This window comes from Papilio machaon, chromosome 22, assembly GCF_912999745.1.
Source record: "Papilio machaon chromosome 22, ilPapMach1.1, whole genome shotgun sequence".
In the NCBI taxonomy this organism is placed as follows: Eukaryota; Metazoa; Arthropoda; class Insecta; order Lepidoptera; family Papilionidae; genus Papilio; species Papilio machaon.
In genome coordinates, this window is record NC_060007.1 from 4,307,557 (window position 1) to 4,325,778 (window position 18,222).

At 31.5% G+C, this 18,222-nt stretch overlaps 2 protein-coding genes and 1 long non-coding RNA gene across 5 annotated transcripts in view; 1 reads left to right on the forward strand and 2 right to left on the reverse strand.

Moving 5' to 3' along the window:
• Window positions 1–3,352: 3,352 nt before the first annotated feature.
• On the reverse strand, window positions 3,353–4,778 carry LOC106720845. The gene is made up of 3 exons (XR_001357477.2): window positions 4,717–4,778; window positions 4,388–4,507; window positions 3,353–3,408 (listed from the first exon to the last, which is right to left on the reverse strand). It is a non-coding gene; the product is annotated as an uncharacterized LOC106720845 (long non-coding RNA).
• A 267-nt stretch (window positions 4,779–5,045) lies between these two features.
• On the reverse strand, window positions 5,046–6,582 carry LOC106720842. The gene is made up of 6 exons (XM_045683440.1): window positions 6,522–6,582; window positions 6,414–6,439; window positions 6,264–6,331; window positions 5,941–6,029; window positions 5,324–5,447; window positions 5,046–5,230 (listed from the first exon to the last, which is right to left on the reverse strand). The coding sequence occupies exons 1-6, from the start codon at window positions 6,580–6,582 to the stop codon at window positions 5,080–5,082; spliced, it is 519 nt and encodes a 172-aa protein (XP_045539396.1). The 3' UTR covers window positions 5,046–5,079.
• Window positions 6,583–7,774: 1,192 nt separating this feature from the next.
• The window catches only part of LOC106720827, a 28,919-nt gene continuing 18,471 nt past the window's right edge, over window positions 7,775–18,222 (forward strand). Inside the window, exons 1-4 of one of the 3 annotated variants that reach the window (XM_045683544.1) lie at window positions 7,775–8,216; window positions 8,704–8,903; window positions 9,460–9,492; window positions 17,961–18,071. In XM_045683544.1, coding sequence (XP_045539500.1) covers window positions 8,792–8,903; window positions 9,460–9,492; window positions 17,961–18,071 — 256 coding nt within the window. In that variant the 5' untranslated portion in view covers window positions 7,775–8,216; window positions 8,704–8,791. The remainder of the gene's footprint in view (window positions 8,217–8,703; window positions 8,904–9,459; window positions 9,493–17,960; window positions 18,072–18,222) is intronic. The other 2 variants (XM_045683543.1, XM_045683545.1) reach the window with 2 other exon arrangements.

Genomic DNA, 18,222 nt, shown 5'->3' on the forward strand with positions numbered 1-18,222 from the left:
ACAAAGTACATTACAATTAAGACTGATTCTACCGTAATTTTTTTTAGAACAGTAAATTACTCAAAAATAGTACTTGTTTGGTAAAAACAGTGCTTGCATTCGTTAGCGTATCATCGTATTTATGTACCTTTGGCACATATTATAGAAATTTAGTAAAAATTGAAAATATTTTGTAAAAGAGATCATCTATTTTTTAAAACCGTTACAAAATGCATTTGTGTTTGAACTTTTGAATCTAGATCTTTATCTATAAAAGTAGGCTGAACCGATTCTGTTGAAAATTGGTGGAGAAGTAGCTAAGAAACAAGAGACACTCATAGATTTTATCCCATTTCCTTGTCACTTCTTAACTACGCGACGGAGTCGCGGTAAAAAGCTTGTATTTAATAAAGATATAATGATAGTATGAATATACCTTTTATGAGATACAATAATCACACTAAGAATAAAATGCCACTAAGCTAGTAGGATCACATATCGACGTATTTGTCACCGATAATTTGTGAAATTCGCCAATTTATAAACTGATCATATGATCTTAATTTTTACCAGATTATAATATTATAATCTAATGTCAAATTGTGGTCTGATTTTCTTGACAACTAACATGTCTTAAGATTATTTTTCTCAGGCTTACATTAAAAATCTGAACCTGGTTTTACATTCCAAATTATAGTCAAACAAGGATATCTGCGTCAGTGAAAATGGCGGTGCTGTAACGGTTAGTTCTGTCAGCAAAATATTTAAAACCTACTTGGACATTTATAGACCGACAAAGTCACCTGATCCAGTGGACATAAGTCAAATTAAATAATGATAGCACACAAGCGCCCCTGTTAATCTCAAAAAAGTGTCACAAAATCATTATTGTACTGATTTGTCTTGTCTTGATATTTATTTTATATAATTTTCTGTACATATGTAGGTTTTATATATTTCTGACAGAAACAATTGCGATAGCAGCACCTCTCTTACCGGTCCAGATAAACAGAAATTAAATGTCAAGTTTTAAACTGGCGAATTTCACAATTTGTCAGCAACAAGATAAGCAACACTAAGAAAGTCCACTAGGAAAAAATCTCTAGAAAGTCATAAGTATTTACTATCACTAGTAGTATGAAAATATGGATATATAAAAATGTGGGATATACATTAAGGCTGCAAATATTATTTTGCCAAGACACTAATAGATATTATAAAACTACATTTAGACCTTTAGAATATTATTTTTAATCTATACTTATTGATTTAATTATAAATTGCATGTATTAGGAACATCGTTGTAAGAATTTAGGTTTATCCAATAGTAATAGTAAAAAACTTTTTTTTTTATAAATACTCTTGTTTCAGGTTTAATATTTCTGTTTATGAGAATCGTTTTTTTTTTTGTTTCCTACATAGATATCAAAAAATATGGATATAGAGCTTTCCAGTTTTATATTGGGTCGAAAACTATAATAATAACTATAATAAAATGGATAGGTATTATAACTTAATGTCTAAAATTGACTAGACAACATACTTGTATTAATTATATCTGGTTTCCATTGCCAAAACACCTTTACGAAAACATTTACATCCCTCTAATTTAAAAATCACAATAAATAAAAGATTTTTTTTATAAAAATGACTATGCTCGTCTTCTATATAATTTTAAGTGTGTTTTTTTACATTTATCAATGTATGCAATTTCCTTAAAAATTGGTACAAACTTGTCGCTTTAAGTATGATTTTTGTAAAGTTGTTTTAGGTGTGGAAACCTGTGTTATAAATATTACATTAGTATTTTAGTACAGTGTAAGATGTACTTAAATAGTTATGAGATCATTTAAAAAAAATATCAATGTAATATAAAAATTGGGAGTGTGGATTAGATTTTTAGCACAGTCCAACATGGATAAGTGAGTACTTCCTAAAAAGCGAAAGACATTGTGCGGTTTAAACAGACAACCTCCATAAGTGAGAGGACTCGGGTTAGAAACCTCTATAAGCGCGTAAAATATCGTGATCCTTTTAACTCTCGCTTATCAAGGTTCGATTGTATTTGTGTGTAAAAACTTTTTGGAAAATCCTTAAATGCGATTATGAAAAAAAATTATATTATTATTTTTATTACTGAACACAATTTCAAATGGACCTTGTTACTTGTATGGACATAAAATTTAAGAACATACAAAACTTGTTGGTAATAGAAAAATAAATGGATATTTATAGTGAATACAATTGGAATTCAAAAATAAGCCCTCATATCTTTTAATATCACAGGATAGAACAAAGTTTTTAATAATAAACACATTTAATGCCACAAAATTTTTCAAGTCAGAGCTTTTTCAGAAGCAGTTGCATTGAATGTATTAAAACTCAATTGAGTTGTTAGTCAAAAATAATCTTGAAAAAATATAAATGAAATGCCAACTCACACTTCAAAAAGTTCCAAGACGTGTAGGCTATGGGATGTTTTTAGTCACCCCTAAGTTAGGGTGGGCTCCAAGCCCTTCAGTGGAGACATATAGTAAGCTGATGATGATGATGTTTTTATCATCCCAAATTCAATTCGATATAAAGCATATCGACAGAACAAATACTAACAATGTTAAAGGAAAATAAACAGCAATAATACATAATCATTGTAGATATGAGAGCATCATAATTTTATGAACACAAACTATTAATTTAAAGATTTTTAAGATATAGTAAATCACAATTTTATTGCTGCTGTTGTAGTCACATGGCCAAATATTTCGTTATATAAATACAGTGGAATCTCTATTATTTGAACTTAGTTAAGTCTTAATCCTTATTAAGTCGAAAAATGCCATTCCCTTCCGCTGAACCCTTGAATACTTTGTACCTCGATTTTAGTACATAACTAATCTAAAATCGTATTTAAAAACCAGGCAGTAGTTGAAGTAAATAAAATTTAATGACATCTTACAAAGAATTTCCCGCCCAATATCTTAGTAGTTTATTGCATTTCCCTTAACATTTGAGATATCGAGATTCCATTGTAATATATTTAAAGGTATAAAATAGTTATTAAGGATATTTTTATATCAAAAGGTGGCAAACAAGCAAAAGGTCTCCTGGATTCGCCGAAATAGCGAGACAACCGTTGCCCAAAGACATCTGCAAATGCATTGCCTACCTTTAATAAACAGAAAAGGGGATGCAGGAAAGAGGATACTTTTCCTTCCTATGTGTGGCCTCTTCCGCCAAATCCACTTCCACAGATGTCAACAACTTCCACAAATGATTTATAGAATGACACCTACATCTGGCACAAAAATGGAGCAGTTCTCGTTGGCATGAGGTGATCGGCAACAAGGCTCTGTATGTATTATGTATGGTTCCACTTGCAGTCCCTTCTGCTTTGCCAAGTTTGTCACATAATGCTGCATTGCTTTGTCACTGGAAATTACAAAATTATTATCTAATATATAAAATTCTCGTGTCACAGTTTTCCTTCCCGTACTCCTCCGAAACGGCTTGACCGATTCTCATGAAATTTTGTGAGCATATTCAGTAGGTCTGAGAATCGGCCAACATCTATTTTTCATAACCCCCCCCCCCCATTTTTTAACTGCGCGCGGACGGAGTCGCGGGCGACAGTTAGTAAAATATATTATTCATACTCCAAATATTTTCTAGTTTAGTTTTATAAATATAAAGCTAATAATACTTTTTGTTTCAAAGCAAGATTTAAAATAGGTCAAAAGGTGCCTTCCTATACTCCATTCCAACATGATTTCTTCGGCACATTTTGCAGTAGAAGGACATATTAGTTTCAAATTTTTTGGGAATGTATGATGAGTAGTTAGTTTTTTAATAGCTATTATAAGGTGGCAAATGAGCATGCGGCCACCTGAATTAGGTGAAATATCGAAACTACAGATGACCATGGACATTGGACATCTGTAATTGCAAATGTGTTGCCCTACTTTCATTCAACAGAGAGGACACACAAAAATAGCATATTTCTCCTTTCTATGTGTCCTATTCTCTGCCAAATCCACTTACCCTTCCCATAATTTCCTTATAAAAAGATGGGAGGGGAACATGGACTAAAATTATGCCCCCAGCATGCACACTCATCAGAGGAAACATAGAATTGCTTCCACTTCACGCCTGTCTCCTTTGTGGTCACACTTTTTCCCCAGTCAATCCGGCTTCATATCCTACTTGTGAACTCAACAATTTTTTTTGTTGTGCGTTATAAGTTAAAGTTTACATCTCATTTCATTACTTTATAATCTCCTAAAACTATTATTACTAATACTTATAAATGCTAAGTGTTGAAGGTGTATCTAATTCAAAACACCTCTATCCTTCATCTATATATTTTTTTGTTATCTGAAATTTTTTCGTTTGCTAAATGTATTTTACTTACTGGGCTCTAATACAGTAACACCATGTACAGCATCCAATTGAAAGAGATATAAATATCAGGAATGTGAATAAAGCACCATAGTCTACCAACCTAAGGTAATCATTAACCATTCTGGCAAACCTGGAATAACAAAACAAACACAATTTTAAAATTTAAACATTGAAGATCGTAATTAAATCTTGCATAAATTCAATATCTCTATTAATTTACTTAATTGCACATATTTGTTGACCTAAATTATGTATAAATTTTTCATAAATAAAATTTTGAGTGTACGCTGTTTAAATTTTCTTAAGATATTAATAAATAATAAGTTAATTGGTACTTACTTAGAAATTATTATGGAGTACTTCAATACTTTGCATAACTGATTGATTAAGTTAACATTTTCTATTATTTATTTGATGTGTTACTATTAAAATTAACACTTTGTTTATTTTATTTGGTGTTAAAATTAAAAATCGAAGGTGCGATTCGATTTAATTTCAATGACGTTCAATGAATTTAATGTTGCCAGTAGCGAGGTTTCCAGCGCTACTTCCGATTTTTTTAAAACGATGAAATAAAAAAATTGTGTAATTATAAAAATATGAATGACCGACATGGTATTCCAAATTCTAGTGAATAAAAGACAAACTTAACAAATATGATGTGTAATTCAATTCAAAATTTAAGAAACACATATTATTTACTTAAACAACGTATACACCCGCGCCTTCAACTACAATGTTACAGCTTTCTGAAACAGGTTGAATGGGCCTTTTAATTGTTTTCCTTTTTAAATTGCAATCTCTTTTTAATTTTGCAGCCAACGCCTCAACATCTTTTTTTAAACGGTAGTCACTAAAACATCACATAATCACAATTAATTGAATACCATGAACGCAATTTATTTTGATGGTCTTATAATAATTTAAATATTATAAAATAACGTACGTGTAATTAATGCGACAACAGTAAATGCAGGCACCCAGAACGCATATACTTGAACAAGTAACAAACAAAATCACAGATACAATTACGCCTTGAAACACTTTAAGGACTTCGAGTCGGATTTTATCTGTAAAGCGAAAACTATAATGATTGATATGGTCTATTATTTCGCTAATAATATTAATAAATGACGGTAAATGACTACTATTTTTTTTTAATGTTCTATATTCAGTGAGCACTACCGAAACATAGACATTGAAACGTGTTCTATCTCATTTTAGTCAGAGTGTCTGGAAGAAGACATAGGCTACTAATTAAGTTTTTTAAAAGGCCCGGGCGGAGTCGCCTAAGACAGTTAGTTTTATTTAACTCTAAGAATAGAGGCTAAGTTAGTTAAGGACGCAAATATTAAGCTATTTTTCAAGAATACTAAACTTTAGTCATAAGTCATAACGAAGTATATAGACATCATCATCCGGAATAAATAACCATCTGATTGAGAAAACCAATTTTGTAACTTAGCAGAACATAGAAGCCAAACAGAGGTTACGGTATAAGCGATTTTATTTTTTAAGATTTAAAGATAGATATTAATGTCAATTTATAAAGTTACTGGTTACCTTGAGTATCGTACTTTGTAGTCAAAGTTTGTAATAGTAGCTTGATATTAACTACACACTCTTGAGTTGTGTCGTTATAGAAGAAACCACTAAAAAATTAAAGTCATTTTAATCAATTATGATTCACTAGAGTGTAAACGTAAATGTGGGTAAGTTTTTTACTAAAATAATAATTGTGAGCTTTCGCAAATTCGAAGACAGTTGGGGTGAGGCTCACAAAACAGTGTCCAAATGAATAACATTATCAAATAATTAGATAATATCTCAAGAACACAAGAAGATGATTATAGATTTAATATTCCTCCAAAAACATAGTTACTTACATAGTATTATTACAATTGTCGCTTTGCGCGACACAATCACCTACTTCCTCGCATGCTGCCGGAACGGACTGAAAAATAATAAGATTTATGTAGTATTTAATCATTTACCCGTTGTTAGTAGTTATGTCTTAATATTTCAAAAGTGTGTACCCCACTTTCGGTATTAGAAACAGCATCTGGCGAAAGAAAAAAATAAATTAGTACTGCCAAGACAAAAGGGCTTTTAAAAATATTATTTTAAATCTTATGTAAACTTACAGGCATTGGAAGTTATTAAAATTATTGTAAGCAATAATAAAAATATGTTTCTCCAAACCATCGTAAATTGTTATTCCGATTAATTTAAAGTTTCTATTAGTATCAATTTATACACCAATGAATTTAACACAATAAATATTATACTAATTACAATGAAGTGGTAAATCGTATAAATGTATTTCAAGCAGACTTTACTCAATAGTAAAGTACCTAACTACTGAAGACCCATTTGTATTTAGTGCAAGTACGATACTAAAATAGTATGACCTCGAGCCAATAATAGCAATTTTGATCTATCAAACACAATCTGTTCTTAATTTGCTGTTAATCTTTAAAAAATACGACTTTACAATAAAATTAAGAAAATAATACTTTATATTATTTAACCTTTAGACTATTTTTAAAACGAAACCTACATTTAAAATAAAAAATGTTATGGTCATATTACAAACTGGGATATAAGTAGCAAAATCTAAATAAAAGCTTGGGATATTTAAAAAAAAGTGTAAGAGTGGTGCGTAGTTTCCTATAATTTATAAGACAATTATTTTACATTTTTATGTTTTTTGTGAGTTTTTAGGGAAAAATTGTTATGATAATGTGAAAGTGAAACGGAACGTAAAAACAAACTATTATACCATAAACTAAAAGTTTCTAGCGATGACATGTTGTGATTTACATTTTATTATAAACTAGCAGGCCCCTGCGACACCGGCGCAGAATTAAAAAAAAAAGTAGCCTATAATATGCCCCCGCGCATCACCATCTACCTCCTTTCCGCTCAAGTCCCATCAAAATCGATCCAGTCGTTCCGAAGATTATCCTGAACAAACGCAGCTTTGCAGACAGACATAAAGACATACAAATTTTAAAAATAGGGTTTTTAGTTATTAGTAACGCAAATACATCATGTGTTAGAAATATGTATTTTTTTCATGTTGCATACATATTATACACATCAATTTTGTTAATAAGTAGAGATAAAAAATTAATTAAATATGACAATTTTGACAACTGTTCACAGTGTTGCATTAATAACTTAGTTGCGATATTTGTACGGTATATTAGAAATTCAACTTCTTATAATTCCATACCACTAAATTGGTATTCATTTTAATTTACTTAAGTCACTTAACTAATACATTAATTTTAAATGCAAGATTTATTGTTTGATTATCTGTTACTTTTATTTTCTAGCGCTAGCGACAGAATGTGAGACGGAATCGGAGCGTATTTTATATACTCTTTGAAGAGTAGGAGGTGTAGGTAATCAAAAAACCAGTTTATTTACTGACCACACTCGGTCGGTTGGTCGGTAAGACGCGGTTAAAGTTTCACTATCGTGATATTTTATTGAATTTTTCCTGCGATTTGGAATTTTTCGAAAACTGAGCCAGTGATAAATTCTTGTTAGTTTATTCTTTTTCTAATACCGACTATTTAACGAAGTGTAATTGAACGATTTTAATGAAATATGTGAGGAGACGAATATTTTAGTAAGAGGTGTGTCGCAGTGGTTTGAATTTCGAATCTCGGCTGTACTTTGTGCATTCACGTGAAAACGGGTGTTTTGTTGCATTCTTTTATCCGTCACTGAGAGTGATGTTATTAGATCGAAATTTGCACAAATCAATCTGGTATTGCATACTTGAGTGAACATCGTGTGATCATTTCTTGGTACGAAATTAATAAAACGTAAGTTACATCTTACTTATACAAACGTTTACGAACCCTAACTGATTCTAATAAGACTTAATCAGAGCATATTGTTTAAAATTTTAATTTTGTCCGAAATAAACATTTTCTTATTGGCTACTCATTAGTATTTCACTTTAAAAAATCCTATTGGCAATCTATATAGTAGAGAATTTGCAAAACCCTCATGAATGCCAGCATTTATAATAAACAAATAGAATGTTATTAAGACTACACTGATAAAATATCCTAGACTCAATAAATATCTAATCTTTCTTTAGAAATACAGCTTTGGGACTTCCTCCCTCTCTTACCCCAATAGTCTTCATCAAAAGTTTTCTATATTCATTCACGGTTACAAAAGAATTCTTTAGAGGATTGGTGTTTAAGCTACATGATAAAATTACACTAAAATCATATACACAGACAAATATGTGTTGGAAATGAAAGATTTCCTCATTTTAAAATGTTTTTCTATTTGTTTCAGATGTGTATCACAATATTGATCAGTCACAGGACTATAATTAGATCCTGATGACTAGAAAATTCTGTGAGATTGGCCAAGTCATGCAGCCATGGCAAGTGGAAAAGTCCTTTATTCAATAGCCGTGGTTGTTCTCGGATTTATTTGTTTTATAGTCGGAGCTATCGCTGTTGGATTACCGACATGGGGTTATTTCTATAGCTGTAAGTAGTAATTTTAATATATTTTTATATGTTTTTTGTAAATAACTAAATATTAAGGATATTTAAGTATGTTGTTAAAATATAGGGAATCTTTAAATATTTTTTAATTTCATCATTAAATTAGTTGTCTGTATATCATAGATTTTATGAAAATTATAACAAAAATGTAACATAAATGGGATATAAGATAAAGATAGAAATAAATGGGATAAAAGGATATATACAAGGAATTATTTATTTGTAAATTTTTATTGTGTTTATAGTGTGAATATTTCTGAACCCACAATAATTAATTTTCAAAGAGATTCAAATAAATAAATTTTTAGAATGGACATTTGAAACATTTTCTTACAAAATCAATCATCAGTAGAGAAAACAAGTGCCATTTCACATGTATATGTGTTAAACCAAACTTATATAGTAGTAACAAGTTATTATAATTTGGTTTCGGAATGTCCTGTCTAATGAAACTATGTTGAATGTCTTTAATATCACTACACTAATCTCATGCTTCAGGCACGTAGAAAGCATATCAATACCAAAATAATTCTTTCAGATGACTCTGACCTTGCTCTCTCCGTGCAGGCATGTGAGTATTCATAACTTAAATATGCCTTTGCACGTCTTTGCTATATAGTGATGGACAAACCATATACCATGCAACCCTATAATGCTTCTATGAACAAAAAATCTGAACGATAAATAACCATCTAATCTGGAATATATCTGAATGCATGCAAAGAAATTTAATTTAATGTATTTATAATTATTTATTTTGAATTTTATAAATTTATTATTATTTTATTCTTCCCGAGTATGTTTGGCGATATTCAGGCGGCCAGCCGTAAAAATTAAGCCAAAACATTAAATGTTATAAAACCTCGTTCGTCGACACCATGTGAGTAGGATAAGGTCTGGAAGATGATATTTATAATTATTTTCATACATCCCAATAGACAACAATATTAGTTTTTTTATTCTAACCTAAAAAGATCATTACCGTTGTTTCCAATTCTTTAATCCATTTGTAAAGTGGGGTTTAGAATCAACCGTCTAGACGTCGAATTATCGGCGGGGAATTTTTTATCGTTACTTTTTACTTAACACAAACTCATGTTACTTCGGAATATTACACCTTGATAATTGAAAGCATTAATAAATTTGTTCTCCAATTTTCGTTTGAAAGTGAGTCGGGTTAAAAGATCTCTTTCTAAAATATAGTGAAACTTTCGACCGCGCATAAGCGACACATTAAAAAGCTGTTAGAGAAAAGATTTCTTTAAAAAAAACGTCTCCGAAGCCGCAAACGCAACGGAAGTTGCACTTCCACACTTGTTTGAATAAACAAAGCACGTTATCGCGTTTTTACTTCGTTCGTTCCATTTCTAAAATATCTAAGAACTCGTGCAAAAACTTTATACTCTGTTCAGATAAGGTTTTATTGGTTTATTTTTCACATTACATTCACTTTCTTTCTAAATATAAAATCATCCTTTTTACAATAATTTTTAACTTTTAAAAGTCAATAAACCTAAGTTATCGTTCAAATAGGTTTTAATACACACATGATGTACCCACAATTTTTTTAAATATATTAATTGCTGGCTGATTAGAAAAGAGTAAAAAACTGTTAATTTTCTTCTTTTCTCGGAACTTTGTATACAACTGTTATTAAGACTGAGTTAATAGAAACTATCTTCGAACGGATTACAATGGGAAAGAAAAATCTATGACCCGTCACGCAATAGCCCGTGCCTCTGTTGTCTTTACCGTGCCGGTACGGAATGATATTGATCCAATACGAAGACAAAGGCTTTATTAAAATCGACTCCAGTTTCTTTTACCAACGTTCATTATAGTATTCCATGAAATCGATCTTTATAATTTAATTTTAAATATAAAATGCAGTACGCAGAGTATGTTATTATTTAATATTTAGTGCAGATTAGAACAATAAAATATTGTTTTAGTAAATATTTGGTGTTTTTTATTGTATGAGAAGCATGTTGTATGAGAAGTATACTAATCTTACTTCTTACTCATAATGCAAAAGTTTAGATGAATGGATGGATGTTTCTTTGAAGATATCTACGGAACGGCTCAACTTAACGAAATTTGGCACAGATGTAGAACATAGTCTGGAAGAACACGTAGGCTACTTATGAAGTTTTTCTTTTAATTCCACGCAAACGGAGTCGCAGGCAAAAGCTAGTATACTATATATCTCCTATATAATTTCTAGACCGTCCCTGTTTGACTTCGTAACTTTAACATTAACCACGGTAAGTGCTTAGTTTCACATCCTGTCGTTTAGACATATCTAACTTTTACCTTATTTCTAGGGTAATTAATTTTACACTTCATGTATCAGAAAAACTTTCATGGGTTGCTTTAAATCATTGGGGCACTGGAATAACATTTTAGTAGTAAAATATAAAGTAAAAATTTAAAAACTGGATAAACAAGGTCTCCGACCAAAACATGTCGGGGGATCACGGGAAAAAAATAACATTTTAGTTTCAAATTACCTCGAACAATTGTTACTATTCTATTGTAGTTTTGCTGTACGACTGCAAAAATATTGTTATCTCTGTTTTTTTATAGAGAATAACAGGGATGGCAATATGTTTTGTTCGTGTTGGTGCAGCGCAAATGTTTCTCGTCTAGGCATTATTGAAATCTGCTTCATCTCTCACGCATATTAACAATGAACTCCCGTCGTTATAGTGACTTAGGTATTTAATACAAAACAAGTTTAAAATTAATCTAGTTTGTAATAAATATGATTTAATTATGATAATACACCTACAATAGTTCGATAAACCCTTGAATTTATATAATTACTAGCTGTCGCCCGCGACTCCGTCCGCGCGCTGTTAAAAAAAACTAAATGGGAGGGTATGAAAAATAGATGTTGGCCGATTCTCATACCTACTGAATATGCTCACAAAATTTCATGAGAATCGGTCAAGCCGTTTCGGAGGAGTACGGGAACGAACATTGTGACACGAGAATTTTATATATTAGACTAGCTGTCGCCCGCGACTCCGTCCGCGCGCAGTTAAAAAAAACTTAATAGGGATATGAAAAATAGATGTTGGCCGATTCTCATAGATACCGGATAAGCACAAAAAATTTCGTCAAAATCGGTCAAGCCGTTTCGGAGGAGTATGGCAACGAAAACTGTGACACGAGAATTTTATATATTAGATATTTATAGGCACTCATATTTATATATAATATAAGTTGTATAATCTGTTTAGTATATTCGTATTTAGCTAGTATATTAATTATAAATAGTTCTTGCTCTTATTTATTTATTTTTGACATTTCTTGATATTTATTTATAATACACCCCGCTATTCATGTTCATCTCTACTGTCCCACTGGGTTGCCTGGAAGAGATCGCTTGTAGCGATAAGGCCGACCTTGCTATGTCAATTAGTTTTTAGTCATTTTTCTGTATAATTTATAATAGCAATAAGAGTCAATAAATAAATAAATAAACATAATTATAAAAGACAGTAAAAGAATTCTAGAATATTCCTTTGGAATTCTGAAACTGAGCTCGAGAAAAAATCTTTCGGCTTACTTAGTATAGCACTGGAGCCTTATAAGCGACTCTTCCTTTGCAAATTTATAATTATATTAGAAACCAATATTATCTAACTATAGAAAGACTGAAAATGCAGGTAGACTATTGTATATCATTAGACATTATTATTATTTATATTATATATCTCTTACAAATTACGAGAATAATTCGTTTAGATAAGATAATTTTTTAAACACAAGTCTGTAATATATGCAATGTACATTTCTTTACACAACTGCTAAAACTGTCGGTTAGTTTGCAGGGCGAAATATTTAGGTCATTGGATCGATTCCCAAACGACCACAGACCTTTAAATAAGCTTACTTGTGACCGTCAGTTGTTTATTAATGATTAAATAACAGTTCCAATAGTGGGTTTCTGAGACTTAGATCTCTGTGTAAATCATGTTGTCATCCCTGTCATTATCTTTGACAAAAAAGAGATAAAGATATGTTTTAAACGGAGATTTTAGTATACGGAGAAAAACCCACGGTAAATGTTTTATTATTTAAACGCTAACAAACTTTGAATGACAACCAAAAAAAAAACTTTTTTGTGACCCAATTTATGTAGAGTCCGTCGATAAGTTAATTGTTTTTAAAAAGATTTCTTTTTCTTTTATAAACATATTCTAAGATTTTTTTTAAATTATAAAATACAATGACAAGGATTGCGTGACAATATTTAGGAATGTAAGATTAATTTAAACGCATTAAATCCGTTGTAATGACTACAAAGCACGCGTATCCATATAAATAGCAAGGACTTTGTAAGAAAAAGTAATCAATTCTATGATCCAGAGAACTATAATACAATAAACACGGAGAATATGAAAATGTATTAATTTTGTTTATATAAATATCGTTCCAGATTTATCAGTAGTAGGTATTCAAACTGGCATACAAACTTATCTTTTTAATAAATAGAAGAAAAAAAGATATATTTGTATATACTAATATAATTAAAAGGAAAGGTTTGTTTGTTTGCATTAAAAAGGCCCCAAAACTACTGAACCGATATAAAAAATTCCTTAACTATTGGGAAACTACTCTATCACTACGTGACATGGCTATATTTATCACTAGATTTTTTTGAAGTCCCAGACATATCTTATAAACCAGTCTTAAAAGTACTTACGCTATTTAACGCATGTTTTAAGTAAACACATAATATTATTCCACTTTTAAAGTCGCATTTTATTACAGTTTTTATCCTGACGCGGAAATAAAACGTAGGTCTACTAAAATCAATAATAAATAATGTTTTGAAGGTAAACAAACAAAATGTCAACTCTGATATGTTTTATGAACGTGACACTATTGTATTTACAGTGGCATTTGTATCCCATCGATGTTGTAAAATATTTTACAATGTTTGCGAAGTACGTTAGAGCGTACCCACGCTGCATTTAAAAATGCGGTACGCCCGCCAATCGGGTCATCGACCTTGAGACCTTTGTGACAAAACTTGTGGGATGTGCCACAGCCCGCTTATGGAGTCGTTTTTTAAAGAATGTATAAAGCCATCGTGCATTCAACTTTTTCTAGAGCATTAAAATGTTGCGTTTGTTAATTTGTTTATTTTCATAACTTTACGAACGACTACGGTAACTGATAGAGGTTCTGTTTTCAAAGTTTAAGCAACTTATTTTTAACTACGCACCCGACATATAAAATAACTTAATTAGTAGCTTATGTTTTCTTCCAGACTATGTTCTACATCTGTGCCAAATTTCGTCAAGATCCTCTGATTGTTCTGGAGATACATTTAAACAATCGTCCATCCATAAATTCATCTATCCATCCATCCAAACTTTCGCATGTTTAATATTTCTATAATAGTAGTAATAGTTGTGTCGCCAGCGACTTCGTCCGCGCGAAATAAAAAGAAACCTAATCAGTGCCCTATGTGTTCTTCCAGATTGTTTATAAATATTATTTATAATAATATTCGGACTGCTATTCTTAGAGTTGTTAATTGGCCTCTAAGGGCGACCCATAGTGTAGATTTAGTATGTGATAGCTGCACTAAAGACGAATGATGATTAAGATTTCTTACTAGTAACTTTTATATATTCGATATCAACTCCTAGAAATATTCACAATTGTCAAATAGGAAGGTATGAGTCATTATTTAGTACATACCTTAAATGACATGCCGACACTACTTCCTGACTTAGCTGTCTGTAATTTGCACATGATTTATTGCGTAGAGTAACACAATAATGAGGAGAAACTGGGAATGTAATAGACTTTCCTATAAGAAAACGAAAGTAGAGACTAGATATACAAATTAGAAATATAACTTAGAAATAACTTACGTATATATAAAAACTAACTGTCGCCCGCGACTTCGTCCGCGCGCAGTTAAAAAAAAATAATGAAAAATAGATGTTGGCCGATTCTCAGACCTACTGAATATGCTCACAAAATTTCATGAGAATCGGTCAAGCCGTTTCGGAGGAGTACGGGAACGAACATTGTGACACGAGAATTTTGTATATAAGAGAGTAACTTACGTACACATAAAACATTTTCGTATCATAGTTTTATCAGATGTTTGATTGACAAGTGTGATGTGGGAATGATGATGATGTGATAGTATCACACCATCATCACTCACATCACAAAGATACCCAACCTTACGGAACAAAAAGAATCTTTGTCAAATAATATACTGAGAAAACTGTTGAGATTTAAAAGAAAATATTTTTAATATCGAAGTCGGTGTAGTTCGCGTCATATTAAAATTCTGTGTTGCATTTCTGCGTACATTGTAATGGATACGTCGTATCATTTAACATGTGAACGTCTTACCAGTTTAGTCATTTTATATTTAAAAAAATGTATGTAAATAAGTATGCACAAGAACTTTACACTTTGAAGCTTTATCTGACACAAATTTGGTTGGTTATAAACTACTAGCTTTTTCCCGCGACTCCGTCCGCGCAGAATAAAAAAAAAAAAACGGGGTAAAAATTATCCTATGTCCGTTTCCTGGTTCTAGGCTACCTGCCCGCCAATTTTCAGTCAAATCGATTCAGCCGTTCTTGAGTTATAAATAGTGTAACTAACACGACTTTCTTTTATATATATAGATAACTAGCTTTTACCCGCGACTCCGTCCGCACGGAATAAAAAATAGAAAACGGGGTAAAAATTATCCTATGTCCGTTTCCTGGTTCTAAGTTACCTGCCCACCAATTTTCAGTCAAATCGATTCAGCCGTTCTTGAGTTATAAATAGTGTAACTAACACAACTTTCTTTTATATATATAGATGTAAAAATAAAGTGTCATCACTGAAACTTGACGAACGAAATAAAAACGGCACTCATACTAACATATCATTTACGTTAACAAAAAAACATAAGCGGTTAGTTTTTCTAAATGGATAATGTAAAAAACGAATCGCTTTTTGATGCTACGATGACAAAAAAACTAAACTAGCAGTAACATTTGTTCCGATATTAAATTTTACTTGTACAGTTTTGTGGAATACAATAGAGTAACTGTAAGGTTTTGTAATACGCACATCAATGATCGGAATACCGATGCTGGTTTTTGATTGACAACGACCTCATTTTATAGGAGGTAATAAGGGTCTTTATGTGTTAGCATCTGTAATATTATTTTCTCAATAGAAATATATTTGTCTGAAATATACGCAAGATTGAAATTTATGTACAGCCAGCTTCATAAACTCTCATATTCATTAAAATGTTTTATACATATATTTTGACAGTGAAAACACACACACTAACATTGTTATACACACATACACCTGTTATTTAAAATAACATTTCACTGCATACGCCATTTTCAACAGAAGCGAAGCTAAAGCTTTCAATCTTAGGTACATAGTTACAGAATCTAGGCTATCAGTTAACTGGAGATCGTAAAATTTATCGTTGCAATTTATGACTTATTGTTTCTACGTGGTTCCTAATGATTTTACAGTTGCTCGGAGTAACGCCTAAGTCATTCCACTAGTCACGACTGTCCATAAGTTATTACAGATACCGTCATTTATTCGGCTTAGGCCCTTCGTACACAAAACAACAGAAATCACCGAAACTAATATTGTAAAGTTCCCTCGCGAGAATCTCGTTGTACGCTCTTCGTACACACAACGTTGAATCGCCGATATCTGTTTGGTCAGTACAGGCATAGCGACTACATGTCAACTGTATTTTGTTCCTCCATCTTGAAAATTTCAGAGACTTTACTCACGACGAACTTGACAAGTAGGTTGTGAGCGACTTTCTTTGACGATGACAAATAGATATATCCGCTGTGTACAAACCATTATAACATTGGTTTGCGTAATTCGCTTAGCGACTAAAATCTGCGGTTTGCTTTGTGTACGAAGGGCCTTAGATTCTTTTCACGACAACATATCACGATTTTTAGACCAAATTATGCAATAATTACGACAGGAGAAAGTTTATCTTAATTTGACGAGCATCCATATTACTAAGAGTACAATTTAATAGCACAGAAAGGAGATATTAAAAATTAGTTTAACAGCTTCGTAGTAATATTTACTGAAAATGCTTAGTTTATGACAGGTAATATCTGTATTTGTCGCTGGTTGATCTGCAAATTTAATCAGTTGACAGTTTTTGATTCGCTGATAATTGACAAAAGTATAAAACTCTATTAATCCAATACATACCCACATGAGTCATACTCAAGGTCTATCAAACGAATGCTCTAGGGCTAGTAGAGTAAGCAATTGACACGTGACATGTGAGTCAGTTGCTAATGAGGTGCAAATGGTAGGAACACGACGCCAGTTGCTTCCTAAAGTCGTTAACATCTTAGCGGAGTTTCACTTTTACAGTTCCATCCAAGACTAAAGATATCTAAAATCACGTTGGTTAGTTTGTACATGTATGTTTTTGTGACGTATATAAAGTTAGGTAATAGTCTAAATATTTTTAAAGGAATAATTTCGCGGGAAACAACTTTGGTTTAGAAGGTCAGTGTACCTTGATGGCAGTGTTTAAGATAACTTTGCTGTGAAACCTGTTTGTGACACTGTTGACCTCTGAATACCAAATGAACTACATAATACATTATTTCTGGAATATTGGTGAATGGATAGCTTTAAAAACATAAGATTATACGATATTTGTAATTTTATAAAATGTTAACGGTACAATTATAGCATTCGTAGTTTGAAATTGATATAATTTTTTAAAGAAGCAAGAAAGAAAAAAGAAAAGTTTTTACCAACGCAAAAAAGATTAAACCAAAAACAATAACCCCCTTTCCTTTTCCTGAGATAATCTTCGCCTAGACATTAAAACAAAATCATAAAAAAGTTTTATTATCATCCCGTAATTTCGAGGCGAAATTTTTAAAGTTAGACGTATTTTCAGATACACTAATTCATATCTTATTCACAACTTTATAAGGTTTAAAACACAATTACTCAAAAAGGTTCTTCTTATTGCAGTTGAGAACCCGAACTTCGATCAGGGCTACTTCGGGCCATGGCGTGTTTGCAAGAAGTTGCTGTACAACAGAGAGAAATGCGGCACCGACGTCTCAAAGTTCAGACCATCAAGTAAGTCGCAACTCTATGGTTTATGGAATAAGGAATAAAATAAGATAAACGTTTCAATTAGTACCATCTACACTTTATGGTGGCTAGAAACTACCAAAACAATGCAATTTTAGATATCGTTGTAACGTAAAGGGATGAAGTGACGTGAGCA